Source organism: Salvia splendens, chromosome 6 (genome assembly GCF_004379255.2).
Source record: "Salvia splendens isolate huo1 chromosome 6, SspV2, whole genome shotgun sequence".
Lineage (NCBI taxonomy): Eukaryota > Viridiplantae > Streptophyta > Magnoliopsida > Lamiales > Lamiaceae > Salvia > Salvia splendens.
This window is the reverse complement of record NC_056037.1, coordinates 29,851,673-29,874,257: the sequence shown is the minus strand read 5'-3', so window position 1 is coordinate 29,874,257 and position 22,585 is coordinate 29,851,673. Positions and strand designations below refer to the sequence as shown.

The window sequence follows — 22,585 nt, the reverse complement described above, 5'->3', positions numbered from 1 at the left end:
CTTTATTTCATCTCTCTTACTTTACACTTTTCGTTCAACACATAAAATAAAGCTGCATAAAAATCTCGTGTAATCTAAGGAATGAGTCATCTTTCTTGAAACGGTAAGAGTAACACATTTCACATATTTCCATCAAAATAATCCTAGTGTGGAATATAGTGATATAATAATCCTAAAAATGTGTAGGTTTAAATCTCATGATTTATATGACTTCTTCTCGTCCCTATCAATTGTCTCATAGTTGACGGTGCCAATATTTTTGTTTCACTTCGTTAAAAAAAGTGATAGAAAAAATTATGTATAATACATATCCTAATTTTATATAATTTATAATAATTGATTAGATATGTGGTCCACTTGCTTAAAATACTAATAAATAAAAATAAAATAATTAATTGAAATATAAAAATAAGACGGAGTTTTTCCTAAGACACGGCAGTTTCACTTTCACAATTAAGAAGAAATTATTGTTGAGATTTATTATGTGCCTAAGAAATTAAATGGAAATTCTAAATTGAAATAATTGCATTAGGATTACATTAAAAGTGGGAGTTGGTTAAATCCGAAATAAAATGAAAAATGTTTGAATAACGACACAAAAACCGCATGCATCTTTCCATGCAACCACGTCTCCGACTCTGCGAGTCCGCCACGTATAAAAATAGTGGGGCCCACCCAAAAATCAGTAGAAGGTGTTTCCCCCCAAATCGAAAAATCAGAGAAACCGCTGTGGGATTGACATGACATGAAGGCATGAATGCAGAGAGCTTGCTGGTCTCGGCGTCCATCAACATCGGCTTCGCTCTCTTAATTCTCTCCCTCTTCTCCATCCTCCAAAAGCAGCCTTCCAATGCTCCCATCTACTTCGCCCGCCGCCTCTCCCAGCACCGCCCCGTCTCCCTCCACCCCCGCCTCCTCCCCTCCCCCGCCTGGATCCGCCTCGCCCTCTCCGTCACCGAGGACGAGATCCTCGACACCTGCGGCCTCGACGTCTTGATCTTCATCCGCCTCTTCAAATTCGGGTCCGTTTCAATCATATATCCCCATCAATTATATTTGCTATCAAATTCAAATCACATGGATTGATATTTCTGTGTCAATTTTATCAGAATGAGATAGATATGATTATGTTGATGATAGAATTAGATGATGATCTTAATGCACATCATTTCATTTGCATTCACTGTCTGTGTTGCAAATCATTTAATTTCATGGATCCGAAGCTCGATCTCTTCGGATCCTATTCGTAGTGGCAAGTGAAGTGTGTCACTCAATTGAAATTCAATATTTGCAGGATCAATTTCTTCTTGGTTGGCTCTTTGGTCGGCTTATTTGTACTAGTCCCGATTAACTATCTAACCGGGGATGGAGAGCAAGCCGGCCATTCTCATTCTTTGGATGCCTTCACAATAACCAACATTACCAAAGGCTCGGACTGGTGAGCTTTTGGTGCATTTTGCAATGCTTTTATACTTCATTAGTGGTTGATGTTTATCTGAAAACTTGATGTTCTACAGGCTTTGGGTGCATTGCGCGTGCTTATACTTCGTATCCTTTTATGGATTATACCTACTACACAAGGTAGCATTTTCTTCTGCTTTTTATGTGCGTTCTCTTTTGATTTTGATGAAGTTTAAAGCATTTTTCCTAATTATTCGGCCGAACAAACTAAGGAAAGCATTGTGAATTTGTTTCTTCCATCTATCCCAGGAATATGAAGATATTCTCGACAAGAGGATCCAACAACTACATCTTATGAGGCATGAGCCAAATCAGCTCACTGTTTTGGTTCGAGAAATTCCATTTTGTGAAGAACACAATGCCCACGATTGCGCTGTTGATCACTTTTTCTCAAAGTATCATCCACATTCATATCAGTCTTATCAAATCCTTTATGATGGACGCGAACTCGACAAATTATTGGTAAGGTTAATCTAGCATATTGACTTTATTCTTTGAGCCGGGTTGAGCCAGTACAGGAAGTTCAGTTGTCTTGATGTATTAACTACTTATTTACAGAACCAATCAAAATCGGTTAGAAAAAAAATTGAGAAGGTGCGGAATCGTTTAGAGAATAAAAAACAAAGCATGAATTTGCCCGAATCAGAAGCATTGAGAAATGATGCAGAGATGGAACGGCTAAAGGAACAGCTTCGGGACATCGGTCACAAAATACAGTTTACACAGAGTAAAGATCAGCTTCAAGCTAAGGTAAAATTTTACTTGATGAACAATCTGTCTTGCGAGTGATTAAAGTTTTTATAACACGAGTTATTTACTTGTTATATTAGAATTTATTGTATTATTACCATTTTTTTCATCCTTGTAGGAACTTCCGGTTGCTTTTGTCACATTCAAGTCACGTTGGGGTGCTGCATTAGCTGCTCAATCTCAGCAGACGTCTAACCCTGTTATATGGGTAACTGAAATGGCTCCAGAACCGAGAGACGTACTTTGGAAAAACTTGGCAATTCCTTTCAGATACATGCCTCTTTACAAGTGTGGTGTATATGTATCAGTAACAGTACTTACAATCTTCTTTGCTGTACCTGTTACTGCCGTTCAAGGAATTGCAAAATTTGAACGTCTAAAGAAATGGTTTCCTCCTGCCATGGCTGTTCAGTTGATGTAAGATAAATGTATCTCCATGAACTGCATTTTCATACTCTTTCCCCGACCATTTTGCTCTTCTTGAGTTCTGTTGTTTGCAGTGAAGCATGTCTCGAATATTCCCTAGTAGTATCTCACACCTCTACATCTGTTTATCTTTTGTAGACCTGGATTCAGCTCTTTCGTGACAGGCTATCTTCCAGGTGCCATTCTCAACGGTTTTGTCTATATCGTTCCATTTGCCATCATAGAAATGGCAAATATTTCAGGCTATGTATCAAGGAGTCGGAAGGATATAAAAGCGTGCAATATGGTTTTCTATTTTCTCGTTGGAAATGTTTTCTTCTTAAGTCTGTTATCGGGATCATTAATAGATCAGATTGGTGAATATTTCAGCAATCCTAGGGATTTTCCTGGTCGTCTTGCAAGTGCTGCCACTGCTCAAGTAAGAAGAACAGTACTTTCTACTCGTGATCATTTTTATGTGAAAACTTATATCCATCTATACCTTATTCTTGATTCTCTCCTTATCCTTTGTTTCAGGCAGATTTTTTCATGACGTACATCTTGACCAATGGGCTGTCAGGATTTTCTCTGGAGATTCTACAGCCCGGGTTGCTTATATGGGAAGTAATGAGGTCTCACATATGGGATCGTGGGAGGAAGACCCGACCATATCTTACTTCCCTACCTTATTACCGTACAATTCCTTTTGTTTCACTCTGCATGTTGATCGGCATGGTGTATGCAGTTGTGTCACCATTGCTCCTTCCATTTCTGGTTGGCTATTTTTGTCTGGGCTACATCGTGTTCATAAACCAGGCCGGTTTCCTTTCCTCAACTACAAACTATATATAGCATACACTGTCACACATTGCTGGCCACATATAATTTTCATATTCATAGATGTTTTGTAGCAAAAATTTGACGTGAGAAAGATTAATATGGCAATGATACAGCTCTATGTTGCACCTTGCAGATTAAAGATGTGTATATAACTACTTATGAAACATGTGGCCAGTATTGGCCCTACATTCATCACTACATCCTGGTTGCAATCGTGATCATGCAGATAACGATGATCGGTCTATTTGGACTCAAATCGAAGCCCGCAGCTTCTTTTTGCACAGTACCTCTCTTGGTCCTCACTCTGCTCTTCAACGAATACTGCAAGGCTTGCTTCCTACCCACGTTCTACCAGTTCTCAGTCAAGGTCTATTACATGCTTTTTTTTGTCAAGTGGATCATTGATTCTCAAAGAGGGGCCATTTCTATCTTAATATCCGATTTTTTAGAAGTGAGTTTTTCATTTGTAGGATGCAAGGGACAGGGACGATTTTGATGAAAAAACGGACTTGATGGAACCCAACATACAAAACGCCATCGAGGCATACAGCCCTCCCTGTTTGCGGCCACTGGATCTTGAAGATGGGGAATCAAGTTCGATGCAGCCACTAATAAATGCCACCACGTAAAACTTTCTACTTCACACTTCACTAGTTTTCTACACATTGTTTTTCTGCTGCATGAGTTTGGCAGATGACATACAGAACGATGATTGCTGCTAGTATAAATTGTCTCTCTTGTTCTTGCAAAACTTTCGGGGCCCATCTATAAAGCCTTTGGTTTCTGATAAATGTGAGAGACGAGGTTTCAAACGACAGAGTCTGATCTTATTAGTACATTACACTCTGACATTACACTCTGTTTTATCCATTTCACAATCGAAGTAACAAATTATGTACCCAGAAAGTAATAGGTCAAATAACACACCAATCAATCAAAACTCATTAAACCAAAGAAAAAACAAGAAAATCATATCTTTGCTCCAAGCAAAGTCATGAGGAAGTCCTTGTAGTCCCCAGCCGTGTCTCCGATGACAGCATTGTCTAGACTAGATTTATTGGCGTTGAAATACTCAGCCCGCACCTTCATCATATCGATCTCTGCCCGAGTTACAATGGCTCTAGTCAGCGAATCTTCATCGGTCCCCAGTCCTACAATAGAAGCTCTTATAACCTGCCATTACCAGTGAAAAAGGGGGTTACTTCCCATTCCAGCAAAGAACAATTTCAACGAAGCGAATTACCTCGGAAAAGTGCTTCTCAGGGGTGTCAAGGCACCAAATGACCACTTTCATGACTGACTCCACAATGCCCTTCCCACATGCCATAATGTCCTACCAAATTGGAGTATTTCTATCAGTGATCAATTGAGGTCAAAATGTTAGTATTTGAGATATGAAAATGAAAAGCAACCTTGTCAATGGATGTTCCATAGTCATCCTTGTAAAGCTGGAAAGTCTTTCTGAGCTGAAATGTGTTCCTTGTAGAAAGTATCCTCCAGAGCTCGTCATCGTCTAGTTTCTTCGCTTGAATGGCTTCGCGCAGTTTAGCTGCCTCCATCTTGGCCACGGACGAGTCCACTGCTTCCTTATCGTATCGGTACGAACTCACCAAACTGAGCAGGATCTGTTGGATGTTTCTGTATTAGTTAGTGATTAGTTTTGAAGAATGAGAAGAGTGAAGGTGGAGGGAAATGTACCTTTTGGAGGGGAAGAGAGACATTGGATATGATGTCTTCTTCAAGAGAAGAGTGGAAGAGAGAGCAATAGGCTTGTCTAACCGCAACCAGATGATGAGGCGATGTAGCGCATGCTATCTCAGCTATAACTTGCAGCTCTGTTAGGTTTTTCCTTCTCGACTTCAACGCCTCATTCGCAAGCCTTGCGTCTCTTTCCCAGGGGTCGTATGTCCACAGAATCACCGCTTTCTACCATTTTCGCAGAGAATCAGAAGTAAGCACACAAATCGGAAAAAAAAAATCACATGTAAATCAACGAGAAATGGAGTAGGAGCATCATCAATTGACAATTGGTAAAATGATTCAATGAAACAGGGAAATGAACTTCGACGAAGATGTGAAGGTACCGACCCTGAAATCACCGGAGAGCTCGTCGTTGAGGCAATCGATGAGGGAGGAATTGTAAATCTGGTGATACGCATCTCGGATGAGTCTTCTCTGAGCTGCATTTCTGCAACCGAGAATCCGTATTAATGCCTTCTCATCCGTTCCAAGCCCTAAAACCAAACAACAATCACCTACAATATCATATACATTCTCACCAGAAATCGACAGCCTAATTGAAACGTTAATTGGTTATATAATAGGAAAAATGACCTACTCTTGCAAGCATTGTTGATTGCTTCGCAGTCTTTATCTGGAGACGGAACAACTTGAGGAACTCTGATCGTCGACATTTCCCCCCCTTATTTGATTTTTTTTCTTGCTTTGATGGGGTTTAGTAGTTTCAGTTTCAGTTTCAGTTTCAGTTTCAGTTTCAGTTTCAGTTTCTTCTCTACAGACTGTTGAAGATGAACGGTGCATGTTGCAATTTATCTTTCCCAATAGACGGTTTTGCCCCTCATTCTCATTTTATTTCCGCCCAGCTCCAGGTGGACTAGTATTTATTGTTATTGAGTATTTTGAAATCTGAAAATTATATATGACCAAGTAAGATAACAGATAAAATAGGTTGGATCAAATATGTCACTTAAAATTATTGTAGGTGGCCTAAGACAGTTAGAGCACCGCAACGAGCATCCGTGCCGCTGGCGCGGCGAGCAGCCACCGCAACGAGCATCCGTGCCGCTGGCGCGGCTCACCGCTGTGCTCTTGCCGCTGACACGGCGCTGCTCGATGCATTGAACACGTCCGTGGCGGTCGCAGATTAGCCAACGGCAAAGTCGTTGGCATTTTCGTTTTTTCTTTTTAAAAAAAATCGGATTTAATTAAAAAAATCCAAATTGAATAAAAAAAATATTTTCCCACTTCACAATAAATTATATCTGTTTTCTCCCAACTTTCAATTTATTTTTCAATTATTTTCCCCAAAATTCACATTTTCATCTATAAATACATCCACTTCCACACAAAAAATTTCACACCACACTACACAATTCTCATCTAAATTCTCTCATCTTCTCTTATCAATTCTCAATCTTTCACCCTTACTCAAAAAAATGTCCGGCTCCGGCGATCACCCATCCGACTCCCGCGGTTGGAACCACGAATGGTTCGGCTCACAACCATTCCCTAGTCCGGAAATGCAATTTTCGGCCCCTCCTCAAACCCAAGGTTCTCAAGTTCCGGGTGGCTACCGGCCTTACCCGGTGGACGATCAAGATGCCCCCGATGGGCGATACGGGTGGGCACCCGAACCCAGATCGGGAGGGAGCAGCGGCTCTCAAACTCCTCCTCTTCCTACTCCTACTCATACTCCTCGTGGTGTCCTCACCCCGTACACTCCGGCGGAGATGGATCAATTATTGAAAGCCTATTTGATTATCTTCGAAGATCCGGAGGTTGGCACGAACCAAAGCGGGGATAGATTTTGGTGGCGCGTCTCTCGCTGGTACAATGAAAACCGCCCGGCTGGAACCATCGAGCGCAATGAGAGTATGGTGCGCAATGTCATATTCATAGCCAACGAAGAAATCCAAAACTTCCAGGGGTATTACCTCCAGGAAGTCGGCGACCTACCAATCCCTAAATTACAAACCGTTCAAATACCTCAGCGCTTGGCAGGAGGTGCGTGTGCATGCGAAGTATAGGGGAGACGTATCATCCTCCTGCTCATCCAGTAAACGGTCGGGGTTGGTATCCCTATCCTACGCCGGCAAGGATGAGGTGGCTAGCCAGCTTGCCAGAGCTAACTTGGGTAGCCCTGACGCCGGCCCGAGCAGTTCCCAACGCCAGCCGCAAGGAAGGAAGAAGGCGACGGCCAACCGCCGTCGCGCCGCGACTCCATCCGCCCCCGCTCCCGCTCCCGCTCCCTTTGTGCCATCTCAACCCCTCCACCAACTCGTTGTGGACCCTTTTGGCCCAACTCAATTTGGCTGATAGGCCAAATATGACCCCCGAGCAACTTGATTCACATTTGGCAATGATACGGGGTCTCCGAAGTGTTAGGTTTGGTATATTGAAAAGCATGTTTCGAGCAAGTTCGCGCGAATATAATCTTGCTTGTATACGGAAAACTCTACAATCCACTTTTAACCCGATTCAGTATTATTCGAGCAGTATCGCACGAATAGGATCAGTATATTATTACATTGTGTTTGCTTGTGCATTTATAAGATGTTTTATAAACATTTAAATGTATAAGAAGCAAACAAAGTCTAAGTCTTTTGCTTAGTAGACTGGTTGTGGGCGTCGTCCACTTTAAGGTAACACAGTCGGTTCTATGTAATGCTTTGCAAAAGAAAAAGAAGAATTTCACAACCCAGATAGGCTTAGACTACCTATCGTGAAATGTTGCAATGTCAGTTCGATTATTTCTAAGTCTTTCTGAAATAAGATGATGTTGGTGTGGTAGAGCACTGAATGGATCTAACAGCAAGATGTGTCTTTATGCTATCTACTGAAAGACTAGGTCTTGATAAAATACTATTTCTTAATCTACATACGTTAGCATTGAGCATACGATATTGATTATGCACTATTTTGACTTATCAAAAGGTGCGGGTTTTTCGCAACCCAATAATCCTGATATATTGGGTAGTGGTGATTAATATCTAGCGGTGCTAGGATTGCTATTATGTTGAATCGTGCGCGAGGTGAGTCTCGTTTGATAATGTCCTCAAGAGGAGCTTGAACAAAGTTTTATTATTCGGACACTGGCCAGTTGGAATTTAATTATTCCATGAATAATAAATAAGTGTTTCTTGCTAAGTCCACTCTTGAAATTAATAAGATGTTAATTAATTAAGTCCATAGCAGACTTTAATTAATTAATGGACATTTATATCTTAAGCGCGAGAAATAAATAATAAATAAAAAGGAAACCCGAATTACTTGTAATTTCGGATTTGGATGGGGAGGTTAATATTACTTCTGTAGTGGCTGCTCGTAATATTTCAATATAAGCTTGTATTAAATTGTGGGTTCAATTTAATTAGTAAAAAGTTAATTGGGGGTGCTCATATCCAAAACCTTCCATAGATCCCTAACCGGGCCCAATATGAACTTAATATAAATATGAGAATAAATGAGACAAGAAACACAATTTTTAAAGATGAAATTTTCGTCCCTTCTCTTTTTGAAGGAGGACGAAATTTTCTAATTTTCTCATCCGTGAGTTTTTCAGCTCCTCCTCCGTGAGAAAGTTATGTCTCTTTATTCGAGTCCTAGTATTTTGATAAGATCAGCCCACCCTAATATCGAGATACAGTTCGGGAACCAGTCAGAAGATCTGTGGTCTAGTATTGAAGATCATCGTGGAGAAGGCGCAAGCAATCAACGATTCTTTGGAGAATCAAAACGGTAACTCTAAACTGTAGAATTCATGGTTTAGGATTTATATTCTTTAAGCATGAATTATTTGCGTTCTAGCTTGCAATTCTATGTTAACATGTGAATAGATTAATCTCATAATCTGTCAAATAGATCATACGTCTGATTTATTTGTTTTGTACAAGTCTTCCGCTGTGCAAGGGGCTCCAAACCCCAACACGAAGAACATTGGGGATAGTGCCGGAGGACTAATCTTCCATGGGGTTATTTTTTAGCCTTTATTATGTATTTTTTATTTTTTAGGATTTTAATTATGTATTTTTATTTTTTAGGATTTTAATTATGTAATTTTTATTTTTTAGGATTTAATTATGTAATTTTTATATTTTAATATATTTTTAGTAATTGAAGTATATAAATTAAATAATGGAATGGTGGGACCCTTGAGCATGTCCTTGCGGAAGAGCATGAATGTTGGTGTTATGCTTTTGGGGAAGAGTATAGAGTAAAAAAGTAATAAAAGTGGGTCTGAGCCCACATCCGTGCTCTTGCCAAAGAGCACGGACGTGGATGCTCTTAGACATATGAAATAAATGCATAGTTGTTGAACTTTATTAACCAATGGGGACATATAGCACATCATATCCTCTTCACGACTCTTACTTATTCCATGTGTTTTATCACCCTCCCATTCCTATTCACATGTTTTAATATCAAACTTTGTCTCTTAATAATTGTAACTTTTTTCTTTTCTCATTTTTCGTTCACATACATCTAGCATCTATGATAACTTCAATATGTAATACTGCATTAGTTGAAGTGGAAGTGTTTACCAAGTAAGTTATCATCACATACTGCACCTTTTAACTATTGATAAAACATTTCGTTGTTTTACATATTCTTTCCCTTCTTCCTACAATAAGATTCTTATTTTGTCATTTCGGTTTGTCTCATAATAAGAGTTTTATTTCACTTTTACTATAAATGAGACATCACATTCCACCAATTTATTCCGTTCACCTTTTATTATAAAACTACTAATATATATAAGTGGACTCATATTCCACTAAGTTATTCAAGCCATTTTTATTGACAAAACTCTTGCTATAATCAAATAGGACTCCTATTGCGGAATTGAGGGAGTATGTAAGAATTAAACTGTACTCCTATCTTTATAATGGCATATAAGGAGTTTATCATACGAAAGTACTTCCTCCGTCGAACTGAAGATGACTCACTTTTCTTTTTCGTTTATCTCAACCAAGATAATCTATTTCTTAAAATGAAAACATCATTATCTTTACTTTATTCTCGCTTTTTTTTATTTTGTTCTCTCCACTTAACACATAAAATAAAATTGCATAAAATTCTATAGCGCTTAAGGAATGAGTCATTTTTATTTAGACGGATTAGTATTATTTTGGTGGGAGCCTTTTTTATGTCAAGTCAGTGTATAATTTATTGATTATATCCATCACGAAGGACCAATATATAGGTCTACCTTGATTGAATGACGTGGTACCTACAAAGTAATAAAGTAATGGACATCGGAAGACAATAATCACAATACTAATGATTTAATTATTGTGAGCTACTAATCAATTGCCACTCTGTATTGGAAAATTCGTCTCCATTTCTTTTTACTACTAAGCTTCGTGTCTACAAATGTTGCAAGAATATAAGTATATGACACGTATCAACGAAATCACATTTGGAAGCTTTTTTATTTGGTGTATCAGATCTTTTATTATTAAATTTTTATCGAAGGGTGGCTAATCAACTAAGTACTTTTACAGAGTCCGTTTCCACCTGAAAATTAATTTATAATATACTATTAATCGTAAGCTCACAAATGCATCCCACTAACATTAGCTTTTGCAAAGACTATGCCTTTTTTTTATTTGGAAAGATATTACACATAATTAATTAAATTCAACTGTGATATGAATAGGAGTGGGTCGATACGATATATCGTATCGAAAACGTTGTATCGTATATCGTATCGAAAATATCGATATGAAAGAATTTCATATCGTTATCGTATCGAAAGTTTCGATATATCGAATTTCGATATATCGAACTTTCGATATGGAGGATATCTATATCGTTATCGTATCGATATTTCGATATATCGTACCGAAATTCGATATATCGAAAATATCGATATATATCGTATATTCGATATATATCGTATATTCGATATAAAACGATATATCGAAAATATCGATATATATCGTATATTCGATATAAAACGATATATCGCGATATAAGGAAATTCATATCGTTATCGTATCGAAAACTTACGATACGGTATCGTTTCGTATCGAAAATTACGATATATCGAAAATCCGATAATTTTTCGATATTTTTCAATACGATACGAGCGATATATCATTTTTTCGATATTTTTCCCCAGCCCTAGATATGATTGAAAATAATGCAAACAAGTTTATTTTTTTATTCGTCTCCACAGAAATGTTGATTATCATATTTAATTTATTACGGAGTATTTTTCAATGGATATATCTGTCACAATATTTATAAATATTGATTATTTAATTTGGTTATGTATGAGGGTAGATTTGTAGAACAAGTAGGAAAGATTTGACAACCCACTTCAAACAAGTTTATGAAAATCAAATCACTTAGATCGAATATCATCATTATTAAATGCTGATAATAGAAAAACATGGGTGGACTATCTCAATTTATGAATTATGGCTGTAACGTCTCACTAATGAGCTGCAATAATAGATGATAATGATCTTTCATGGAGTACCACCACTTCTTTTTTCCTTGCCTTTTACACACAAACAAATTACAGTATTTGAAACAAGCACATATATATCCTAATTATTGGCGATTACATAAACACCAAGTTTTGTTCGATATCCAATGAGTTATTTCAAAACTTCTAAAGACTCGACACCTTAATTTTTATTTTTAATAATAGTAAAGTTTTCACAGCTCATATGCCGTTTGTAGCTTGTACCAATTGGATTTCGAGTCAATCAAATTATACAGAAGATAATGGTGAAATAGAGAAGAAAATTGTAAATTGACGAAATAATTCTAAGATAAGATTTGACTTATATTTTATGTGATATCGAAATGTTGCAAGTAATTAGTTTTGTTTTCTTGATAACTATTGCCCATTTCTTGATGTAAATGTATAAAGTGAATATTTCTATCTAAAAATACTAAAGTGCAAGCATTTAACATTCAATTAGAGTACTAATAGATATTTTATGTCCCTAAAAAGTATGAACTATTTCCTTTTTAGTCCGCCCTTGAAAAATATGAATTTTTCAATTTTAGAAACTCCTCTCGCTAATGAGTGGTGAATCATTCTCTACTAACAATATTTTAAAAACTTTTCTTTCTATATTTTTCTTACTTTTCTAATTATGCATTAAAATCCGTGTCGAATTAAATGTTCATACTCTTTGGGGAGACGGAGCGAGTATTACAACACTATGGAATCGTCTATTTAGAAACACTGAAATTATGAATGCGACAAAAAATTGACCACCATGCACATGGCTCAGACTGTAGAATGGGCACGAGTTCCTCATTTTTGGATATGAGGTGAAGCAATCATCAAACTGTAAAAAGGAAAAAATCAGTAATTGGCATAACTTGATGAGGAAGATTTGTAATTGATACAATATAATAGGACTCTAGAATAGATTGATCTCTTTCCTTAGATAGTTATACCCTTCTCCTATAAAAGAAGGAGAACTTGTACACTTTGAATATATAAGAAGAAAGAGAACGTATATATTATTCTCTGCAACTACAATGTCTATTCCATCAACAATTGCTGCCTCTCTCGATCATCATCTTTAAGATCATCTACCTTAACCTACCCAATACATATTTGAATTTTCATCATTTAATAGAAATGAACAAAAATAATGTTAATACGGACTTTTTTCATCACTACACATATTATGGAGTATAGAGTAGTAAATATGTGTTCTACGTTTCATATACACGTATTATATCAAATGTTATACTATGAACAATCTATTTACATAAATGTCTCGTCATTGTATACGTTTCAATTGCAAATTGCAATCTACATCACTTAAACTTATCTTATTTATTTTTTGAGATGTTTGAAAAATCACAAAGCCATTACACCTCTTACTATCGTATACTATACAACCTTAATTATCTTTATTGTGATTTTTTTTTCTCTTGTACTGAAACTACTAAAGCATTTAAAAATAATATTAGTGAATTCTCATCAAGTCGGAAATAGAATAAAAAAGGATAGAACTAGAGTCTAGAAACAGAAAATTTTCTTAAAGTGGTATACTAAGGCCACCAGAAAATATTTTTAAAAATTAAATAAAGTGAAGAAAGTAGTAACTGTAGTAAAATTAATTAACGTAATAAATTGAGACGTAACCAACGCAGAAGAAGCGATTAATAAAACTCCATAAATTAATTCCAAACATTACACAATAAGGACTTGAGCGACATAGTAACACTTCGCAGGGGCACTTTTGTCTTTTCAAAATTCAAACATACTAAGTCGTCGTCACAGTATAAATATAATGCGAGAGCGCCATCACCATCTACCTTCAAATCGAAATTCCCTCAAAAAAAAGAACAAATTTACAGAGAACAATGGCAGCTTCCGACGACCTCGGATCTCTCACCAGAGCTTTCACAGGTACTTTAATTCCGCAATTTCATGAAATAGCAGTCTCTCTGAACTTCAATGTAAAATTAAAATCGTGTGAAATGGTGAGGAATTAGGGCTTGGAGTGGACGAGAAGGCATTGATATCGACGCTGGGGAAATGGCACCCTGAGCAGAGGCAGAGTTTCAGAAAGGGAAGCCGCGACTTTTTTAGAGAGGATGAGCGCCAGTTCGAGAGGTGGGAGGATCGCCATATCCTGCAGCTTCGTCACGAGTTTCTACGTCTCAAGGTGTGTAGATATATGGATATGGATGAATTGATCTGTGATTCTGCGGTTTTAATGTTAGATCTAGATTGAAATTGTGAGTGAATTGAAAGGAATTGAATGAATACAGGATGCGATAGTGCTCTGGGCGATGCATCCATGGGAGAGAGATAGTCGGTTGTTGAAAGAGGCGTTTGATGAAGCGGCGAATTTTTGATGGTGATGAATGCAGGAAGATGCAGATCACGACACAGAGATTTTACGTGGTTCGATTTACTGAGGTAAATCTACGTCCACGGGAAGAAATGAGAGCAGAGTTGTATTGCTTGATCTGTTTTCTTACAGCTTACAATACAGACTTGCTATTTTGTGTTTTATCTCTAGAAAGCGAGAGAGTCTATTTAGAACTTAACCCTATCTATCTGATCTAGGTTCTATTTATACATTGAACCTAGATCGTGGCATGCAGCCATTTACTAGGTAGTGGATGTCGTGGAGATCGTGGCGATCTTGCATGGGTCCACTATCCTGCATGAGTTAATGACTGCTTGACACCACTAAATAGATCGTGGGTGGTGGAGGTGGAAATCCTGCATGAGTCCACTATCTCCTAGTTCGGTCGAATACTGAGACCGAACTGCTGAATTATGGCCGAGCAGCTTTTGCCGATCTGAGAGTAGAGCTTGATGTCGACCTGAGAGCAACCGAGCTGTAGGCTGGGGCCGAACTCTTTGGTTGTGCCGAACTGAACTTTGATACTCTTTAGTCATGCCGAACTGATACTCTTTCTTGGGCTTTAGGCTGATGGGCTTTACTGCTGTTGGGCTTGTTTAGTACATACTCCATCACTACCCCCCCGGGAAAGCGAAGTGAATTACTTCGGCATTCTGGAAAAAAGGTACGGGGTAAGTTGATGTTTGTCCTCGGTCTTAGGAAGTGAACTCTTCTTTGACCGGACTCGTCTTTTTGGTCTGATGAAATAAACATCTTTGACCGGACTCGTCTTTGGGCTGATGAAATAAACATCTTTGGCCGGACTCGTCTTTGGTCCTAATTTGGCGAGTTTTATCGCTCGGATCGGACTTTCCGTTGTCCTAATTTGGGGATCGGACTTTCCCTTGTCCTAATTCGGCGAGTTTTATCGCGTGGATCGGACTTTCCCTTGTCCTAATTCAGGCAAGTTTTATCGCGAGAATCGGACTTTCGTTGCAGTTCGTTTTAGACGAAGTGCTTGATTTTTAAGCCGAATTGTGGTCTTGTATCCTCTTTAGAAGCTTGGACTTCACAATCGTTGGCTTATTGCAGTTCGTTTCAGACGAACTGCTTGTTTAAGCTGAATTGTGGTCTTGTATCCTCTTTAGAAGCTTTGACTCACAATCGTTGGCTTGTTGCAGCTCGTTTCAGACGAACTGCTTGTTTAAGCTGAATTGTGGTCTTGTATCTTCTGTAGAAGCTTTGACTCACAATCGTTGGCTTGTATATGTTCTAAGAAGGGGATCAGCCTTCGAAGAACAAGATACCTCAGTAACATTTGTAAGAGACGACACGCACAGAGACAGACAAAACACACAGACAAAACGCACAGAGACAAATAAAGACCAAGTAAACCAAATAAAGCACATTGACTGAACAGGACTCAAGACTGACTGACCGGACTGTCTCTTACAAATGGAACTTTTTGAGGTTGGAAATGTGCCATGTTCGGGGTACCTGTTCTCCTGACATGTGAGCCAATTTGTAAGACCCTTTGCCGAGGACTTCTGACACCCGATACGGACCTTCCCATGTGGGTTCGAGCTTGCCCAGCTTTTCTGCTCGGCTTACTTCGTTGTTTCTCAAGACGAGATCTCCCACTTGAAATTGCAGCTTCTTCACCCTTTGGTTGTAATACCGGGCTACTTGCTCCTTGTACTTGGCTGCTTTTATGCATGCCAATTCTCTTCTTTCTTCGGCAAGATCTAGCTCGGCTCTCAGTCCGTCGTCATTCATTTCTGAGGAGAAATTTAGAGTTCGGGGACTGGGTACGCCGATCTCCACCGGAATTACGGCTTCAGTGCCGTACACCAGACTGTACGGAGTTTCACCGTTGGAGGTTGTGGGTGTAGTTCGGTAGGACCATAGGACTTGAGGGAGATTTTCTACCCATTGTCCTTTGGCTTGTTCTAACCGAGCTTTTAACCCTTTCACCAGGATACGATTTGTTACCTCCGTTTGTCCGTTTGCTTGTGGATGAGAGACCGAAGTGAACCGCTGTTGAATATTCAGCTCTTGGCACCATTGAACGTCTTGTCGGTGAACTGAGTCCCGTTATCCGAGATGAGGATGTGGGGTATGCCAAATCGGCACACTATGTTCTTCCAGACGAAATCCAATGCCTTCGAGCTCGTTATCGTAGCTAATGGTTCAGCTTCCACCCACTTCGTAAAGTAGTCCACGGCAACGATTAGGAATTTCATTTGCCGAGGAGCTTGAGGAAGTGGTCCCACTATGTCTATGCCCCATTGCATGAAAGGCCAAGGGCTCTGCATAGTGGATAGATCGGTCTGCGGCATCCTTGGGATATTTGCATGGATTTGGCACTTCGGGCAGGTCTTGACGAGCTGCACTGCTTCTTGTACCAAGGTTGGCCAATAATATCCCCATCTTAGAACTTTTTTAGCTAAAGCTCTAGCTCCGATGTGGCTGCCGCACGATCCTTCATGAACTTCTCTGAGGATGTAGTCCGTCTCTTCTGGTCCTACGCACCGCAATAACGGCTGGAGGTAAGACTTTCTAAAGAGGACTCCTTCATGAAGTTCGTACCGAAGTGCTCGGCACGTGATCTTCCGAGCTTCTCTCTTATCCTCGGGCAATTGTCCTTGATCCAGATACTGCAAGATCGGCGTCATCCAGTTCGGCGAGCTGGATACTGAATGTACCTCGGCTTCATCAATGCTTTGATGCATTAATTCTTCCGCCTTTGAGCTCGGATCTGATGCCAACTTACTTAAGGTATCTGCTCGGCTATTTTCCGCTCTGGGAATGCGGATTATCCGAAAATAGGAGAAACTTCGGCTGATGCTTTGCGCTTTGTCCAAATACTTTTTCATTCTCTCGTCACGAGCTTCACTTGTACCCAACATGTGATTTACTATGACTTGTGAATCACAATGGACTTTGAGAGATTTGACGAGCAGACTTTGCGCTAACTGGAGTCCGGCCAGGAGGGCTTCGTACTCGGCTTCATTATTAGTAGTGGGGAATAGGAAACGAAGTGAATAGGTTACCTCGTGTCCATCGGGAACGATAAGCAGAATACCAGCTCCACTTCCCGTTTTATTCGAAGCTCCATCTACGAATCCGCTCCAGCAGTCCGGCGGCTCTTCTTCGGATTCCAAGGGCTGTGCTAGTTTGGCATTGGCAGAATTTTTCTGTTCGGCAATGACAGGGATTGCTTGATCGAACTTGGCCTCTGCAAGAAAATCTGCCAAGGCTTGTCCCTTGATGGCTTTCCGAGGTAGGTACTCGATTGAGTGTTCTCCCAGCTCTATGGCCCATTTGGCGATTCTGCCTGATGCTTCTGGCTTGGTCAAAACTTGCCGAAGAGGCAGATCGGTTAAGACGCATACCTTGTGAGCATAGAAGTATGGCCGCAGTCTCCTTGCTGCATTTACTAACGCCAGAGCAATTTTTTCCAGAGGTTGATACCTTGTTTCTGGACCTCTTAATGCTCGGCTTGTAAAGTAGATGGGAAACTGCTTTAGGCCTTCTTCTCGTACAAGCACCGCGCTGATGGTTTGATCCGATGCTGCTAAGTATAAGAATATTACTTCGGCTTCGGTTGGAGCAGAGAGAATAGGAAGCTCGGCTAGATAACTTTTGAGCTCGTCAAGGGCCTTTTTCTGCTCGGCTCCCCACTCGAACTTTGGTGCCTTTTTCAACACCTTGAAGAACGGCAATTGCTTTTCAGCTGCTTGGGAAAGGAATCGATTCAGTGCGGCTAGACATCCGGTTAGCCTTTGCACGTCATGTATGGACTTCGGCATTGCCATGTTCTGAACGACTTGAACTTTTGAGGGGTTTGCCTTGAGTCCGTCCTTTGAAACCAAACAACCCAGAAACTTTCCCGAATCTACCAAAAAGGTACATTTTTGGGGGTTGAGTTTGAGGTTGGCTTTTCGGAGCACGTTGAGAGTGGATTTGAGGTTGTCTTCGTACTCCGAAGTGCTTTTGCTTTTGACAACTATGTCGTCGACATACACTTCAACCTGTTTTCCGATTAGGTGCCGAAAAAGCTTGTCTACCATCCTTTGATAAGTGGCTCCGGCATTCTTTAAACCGAATGGCATCTTTTTATAAGCGAAAATGCCGAAATCGGTAATGAAAGCTGTTTTCGGAGCGTCACTCTCATCCATCAACACTTGGTGATATCCTTTGTATAAATCAAGAAAACAGAAAATTTCGAAGCCGATCAAAGCTTCTACTTTTTTATCTATATTCGGAAGGGGATAGCAATCTTTAGGACAGTGCTTGTTTAGATCGGTAAAATCTATGCACATCCGCCATCCTCCTTCTTTTTTCTTGATCATCACAGGATTGGCCACCCAAGAAGGATATTTCACCTCGTATAGTACATCCGCTTTTAGTAATTGGCGGACTTCGTCATGGATGACTTGGCTTCTTTCTGCCGCAAAGAGTCTTTGCTTCTGTTTTACTGGCCGGATTGAAGGATCAATATTTAACCGATGAGTGATTACCTCGGGGGGCACTCCGGTCATGTCCAACGGAGACCATGCAAAGACATCTTTGTACTCCTTGAGGAGCTGAATGGTCTTTTCCCGGAGTAGAGGCGTTCCTGCGAAGCCGATCTTGACCGTTCTGGATGGATCATCTTCGTATAACTGAACGGTCATTGAGTTCGGCTCTGAAGTGACTTCGGTCATCTCGCTTGCCTCTGACTCCGGTTGCTGTGATTGCTATGCTTGATGGTGCCGAACTGATTGTTCGGCACTTTTAAGCGCAATCTGCAGACATTCTTTTGCTCTCTTTTGATCACCTCGGATGACCGCTATCCCACCTTTAGTGGGGATCTTGATGGTGAGGTGATAAGTAGAGCAAACGGCCCGAACTGTGTTGAGCCAGTCTCTCCCCAGGATGATGTTGTACGGGGACCGAGCTTTCACCACAAAGAACTCGATCATCGTATTGGAGCTTGTAGGCGCTTTTCCCACCGTGATCGGAAGGCTGATAATACCTTCAGGGCGGGTGTCCTCCTGGGCGAAACTTTTCAGAGGAAGTGGAGCCGGACTGAGCCGAGCTGGATCCACTTCCATTTTATCGAAACATTCTTTAAAAAGAATGCTGACTGACGCTCCTGTATCCACAAATACTCTGTGGATCAGTTTGTTTGCCACTCCGGCTTGAATGACAATAGCGTCTTGATGAGGAGAGATGGCTGGGACGGGATCGGCATCTGAAAATGTAATCACTTCGTCTTTCTTCAGCCTTTTATGTGTTGGCTCCTCTTGATTGGAACCTCTGCGTTCTGCTTTTAGGGACGACTTAGTCTTCCCGGCAGGGAGAGCATCAATAGTCAGGATTACTCCATCATATTGCGGCTCGTCGTCGTCTTCGGGATCCTCATGCCTTTTCGGATCCTGAGGATTGCAGTTCGCACCTCTCTGCCTTTTGTTCTTTTTCGGCTGCTTGCTTTGGTATTTTTTTAACGTTCCTGTTTTCACAAGAACATCAATACCTGCAGCCAAATTTCGGCACTCCTCGGTATCGTGACCGTGGGTTTGATGGAAGGAGCAATATTGATCCTGAGGTCGGCGCGCGGCCGATTTCGTCATCCGCCTTGGTTTTTCGAACATATCGGAATGTAGTTCGAAAATTTCCGCTCTTGACTTGTTTAAGGGTATGAACTGAGCGGGCGGCTTCTCAGGATTGAGACGTGGTCCCAATCTGCCTTGTACCGGTGCCCTTTGAATTCTTTCAAAAGGAGTTCGGCGAGAAAGCCTCTGATCGCTATGATCGGGCTTCTTTTCGTCTCCTCTAGATGAGCTGTCTAAAGACCGTTTTCGACGGTCTGCCTCATCGGCACGGGAGAACTGGTCCGCAATGTCCCACATTTCTTGAGCTGTTTGCGGACTGCATTCCACGAGCTTTCTGTAGAGAGCTCCGGGCAGGATTCCATTTTGGAATGCCGAAATGACAAGTAGATCATTGAGATTATCTACTTGTAGGCATTCCTTATGGAATCTCGTCAGGAAGTCGCTGATCTTTTCGTCGCGACCTTGACGTATAGAAAGCAGCTGAGCCGAAGTAATCCGGGCTTCCGCTTTCTGAAAGAACCTCCTGTGGAAAGCATCCATTAGATCTCGGTAGGATCTAATGCTGCCTTGAGGAAGGCTGTCGAACCACCTTCTGGCGTTCCCGATGAGCAGCTCGGGGAACAGCTTGCACATATGGACCTCATTGAGACCCTGGTTCGCCATATTATATTGATAGCGTCCCAAGAAGTCATGAGGATCCTCTAGCCCGTCATAAGTCATTGACGGTGTCCGGTAGTTCCGCGGCAAAGGAGTTCGGGTGATATCGTCCGAGAACGGAGTCTTTAATGCTCCGTACATGGCGAACCCGACATCTCTTCGGTACGGAGGAGATGGAGTTCTCCTGTGGTTCCGGTACCGAGGAGGAACAGGAACATGTCGGGGTTGAGGATTCTTTCTCCTGGAAGACACGTCACTACTGCGGTAGTGACTTTCATGTCTGGATGAGGAGGGAGAATCCGCCGTTGTCTTCTCCGGCTGTTGGCTCTTCTGCAGGAAGGTTAAGAACTCCTCCTGCTTCTCGGCCAAGAACAGCTTGACAGCTTCATTTAAATCAGGCTGCTGGGAAGACTCGGTGTGTGGACCTTTTGAGCGGCTTGTTCCTTCTCCGTGAGAACTGGAAGTAGATTTTTCACGAGGCTGCTTTCCAGGCCTATGGGCTGCTGGATTAGCTTCCTCATGGTTATCACGAACGGAGGCACGGGTGTTATGTGATCTGGTATGCATTTTTTTGGTAGAAGAGGATCAAAAACTCGCTTTATCACAAATTTGGTTCTCTGGTTCCCACAGACGGCGCCAGTGATGAAGCGGCGAATTTTTGATGGTGATGAATGCAGGAAGATGCAGATCACGACACAGAGATTTTACGTGGTTCGATTTACTGAGGTAAATCTACGTCCACGGGAAGAAATGAGAGCAGAGTTGTATTGCTTGATCTGTTTTCTTACAGCTTACAATACAGACTTGCTATTTTGTGTTTTATCTCTAGAAAGCGAGAGAGTCTATTTAGAACTTAACCCTATCTATCTGATCTAGGTTCTATTTATACATTGAACCTAGATCGTGGCATGCAGCCATTTACTAGGTAGTGGATGTCGTGGAGATCGTGGCGATCTTGCATGGGTCCACTATCCTGCATGAGTTAATGACTGCTTGACACCACTAAATAGATCGTGGGTGGTGGAGGTGGAAATCCTGCATGAGTCCACTATCTCCTAGTTCGGTCGAATACTGAGACCGAACTGCTGAATTATGGCCGAGCAGCTTTTGCCGATCTGAGAGTAGAGCTTGATGTCGACCTGAGAGCAACCGAGCTGTAGGCTGGGGCCGAACTCTTTGGTTGTGCCGAACTGAACTTTGATACTCTTTAGTCATGCCGAACTGATACTCTTTCTTGGGCTTTAGGCTGATGGGCTTTACTGCTGTTGGGCTTGTTTAGTACATACTCCATCAGCGTTGTATAAAGGACCTCAATACCACGTGTTGGTGGAAATCGCGTGCACCAGATCCTCCGACGACTTGCTCGGAGCGAGGAAGGCCTATCACTCTCTCTTTAATCACTCTGTTGAGGAGGATGTCGCCTTCCACCTCCACACTCCTCACAAAAAGGTAGTATTGTTCATTTCCTTTCTCCTTTCTATTCAATTTTCCAGCAACAAACAATCTCATCAATTTTTTCTTTCATGAGCAGCTTCTGGTTGCGCTTTTGAGTTGTTATCGATATGAAGGCCCAAAAGTGAGCGAAGAAATCGCAAAAATTGAGGCAAGGGCGATTTCGGAAGCGATCAGGGCAGGTGGAAGCAGCCCCTTGGAAAACGACGAGGTTATCCGGATTTTATCAACTAGGAGTAAGCTCCACCTCAAGGCTGTCAACAAGCATTACAAGGAGATCACTGGCAATTTCCTGGATCAGGATTGTGATGACTCCCACCTGATTCTGAAAGAAACCGTCCAGTGCTTATGCACGCCTGAAACCTACTTCGCAAAGGTGAATGAAACTCGATTTTATAAGTACCGTTTCAGATTTTTTAACCTAAAATGTTGATGGTGTAGATTTTGGAGGCGTCGTTGAGGTGCAATGTGGACGAGCTAACTAAAGAGGCAGTGAGCAGAGTGATCGTGACCCGAGCTGATGAGGATATGAAGCAGATTAGAGAAGAATTTCATCGTCAATTCGGCATTGATCTTGGCAAGAAGATTGAAGATGTTGCCAATGGAAACTATAGAGATTTCTTGCTCACTTTGGTTGCGAGATCGGATTGAAGTTTCAGTTGTTCACCATGTTTTGATTTGCTGGGAATTTGAAAATCCTGAATATAAAACTAAATCTGTTAATTTTTATTTTTTTTATTTATTGCCGGGTGTGATTTTTGTAAGGATAAACTGTCGATTTGTATTGAAGCTTTTGTGAGTGTTTCCGTATTTGAATAAGATTAATTTGTTTCCTGGTTA

General features: G+C 40.9%; 3 protein-coding genes across 6 annotated transcripts; 2 read left to right on the top strand and 1 right to left on the bottom strand.

Moving 5' to 3' along the window:
• Positions 1–742: 742 nt before the first annotated feature.
• LOC121806690 (CSC1-like protein At3g54510) lies at positions 743–4,168 on the top strand. The gene is made up of 10 exons (XM_042206811.1): positions 743–1,022; positions 1,295–1,438; positions 1,518–1,581; positions 1,711–1,923; positions 2,020–2,211; positions 2,330–2,628; positions 2,776–3,055; positions 3,154–3,432; positions 3,590–3,823; positions 3,927–4,168. Exons 1-10 carry the CDS (start codon positions 754–756, stop codon positions 4,083–4,085), a joined length of 2,133 nt encoding a protein of 710 aa, XP_042062745.1. The 5' UTR covers positions 743–753; the 3' UTR covers positions 4,086–4,168.
• Positions 4,169–4,261: 93 nt separating this feature from the next.
• Positions 4,262–6,049, bottom strand: LOC121806691 (annexin D3-like). Of its 2 annotated transcripts, none has more exons than XM_042206812.1 (6): positions 5,795–6,049; positions 5,545–5,711; positions 5,155–5,382; positions 4,869–5,081; positions 4,700–4,789; positions 4,262–4,629 (listed from the first exon to the last, which is right to left on the bottom strand). In XM_042206812.1, exons 1-6 carry the CDS (start codon positions 5,868–5,870, stop codon positions 4,426–4,428), a joined length of 978 nt encoding a protein of 325 aa, XP_042062746.1. In that variant the 5' UTR covers positions 5,871–6,049; the 3' UTR covers positions 4,262–4,425. The 2 variants fall into 2 exon arrangements, with proteins under 2 accessions (XP_042062746.1, XP_042062747.1); XM_042206813.1 differs by having other exon boundaries at positions 5,545–5,690.
• A 7,458-nt stretch (positions 6,050–13,507) lies between these two features.
• Positions 13,508–22,585, top strand: LOC121806972 (annexin D4-like). 3 transcript variants are annotated; one of them, XM_042207153.1, is made up of 6 exons: positions 13,508–13,588; positions 13,675–13,847; positions 13,954–14,013; positions 21,587–21,742; positions 21,825–22,121; positions 22,187–22,585. In XM_042207153.1, exons 1-6 carry the CDS (start codon positions 13,543–13,545, stop codon positions 22,394–22,396), a joined length of 942 nt encoding a protein of 313 aa, XP_042063087.1. In that variant the 5' UTR covers positions 13,508–13,542; the 3' UTR covers positions 22,397–22,585. The 3 variants fall into 3 exon arrangements, with proteins under 3 accessions (XP_042063087.1, XP_042063088.1, XP_042063089.1); XM_042207154.1 differs by having other exon boundaries at positions 13,954–14,018; positions 21,592–21,742; XM_042207155.1 differs by lacking the exons at positions 13,508–13,588; positions 13,675–13,847; positions 13,954–14,013 and adding an exon at positions 20,970–21,019 and having other exon boundaries at positions 21,539–21,742.

Excerpts from the sequence above, each read along its gene's own strand:
- LOC121806690 (XM_042206811.1), top strand. The coding sequence starts at position 754 with ATGAATGCAGAGAGCTTGCTGGTCTCGGCGTCCATCAACATCGGCTTC. Across the intron at positions 1,924-2,019 it reads GCGAACTCGACAAATTATTG|AACCAATCAAAATCGGTTAG; the intron begins GTAAGGTTAATC and ends ACTTATTTACAG. Across the intron at positions 2,629-2,775 it reads GCCATGGCTGTTCAGTTGAT|ACCTGGATTCAGCTCTTTCG; the intron begins GTAAGATAAATG and ends TATCTTTTGTAG.
- LOC121806691 (XM_042206812.1), bottom strand. The coding sequence starts at position 5,870 with ATGTCGACGATCAGAGTTCCTCAAGTTGTTCCGTCTCCAGATAAAGAC. Across the intron at positions 5,712-5,794 it reads AATCAACAATGCTTGCAAGA|GTGATTGTTGTTTGGTTTTA; the intron begins GTAGGTCATTTT and ends ATGATATTGTAG. Across the intron at positions 5,383-5,544 it reads AGCTCTCCGGTGATTTCAGG|AAAGCGGTGATTCTGTGGAC; the intron begins GTCGGTACCTTC and ends CGAAAATGGTAG.
- LOC121806972 (XM_042207153.1), top strand. The coding sequence starts at position 13,543 with ATGGCAGCTTCCGACGACCTCGGATCTCTCACCAGAGCTTTCACAG. Across the intron at positions 13,848-13,953 it reads ACGAGTTTCTACGTCTCAAG|GATGCGATAGTGCTCTGGGC; the intron begins GTGTGTAGATAT and ends GAATGAATACAG. Across the intron at positions 22,122-22,186 it reads CTGAAACCTACTTCGCAAAG|ATTTTGGAGGCGTCGTTGAG; the intron begins GTGAATGAAACT and ends TTGATGGTGTAG.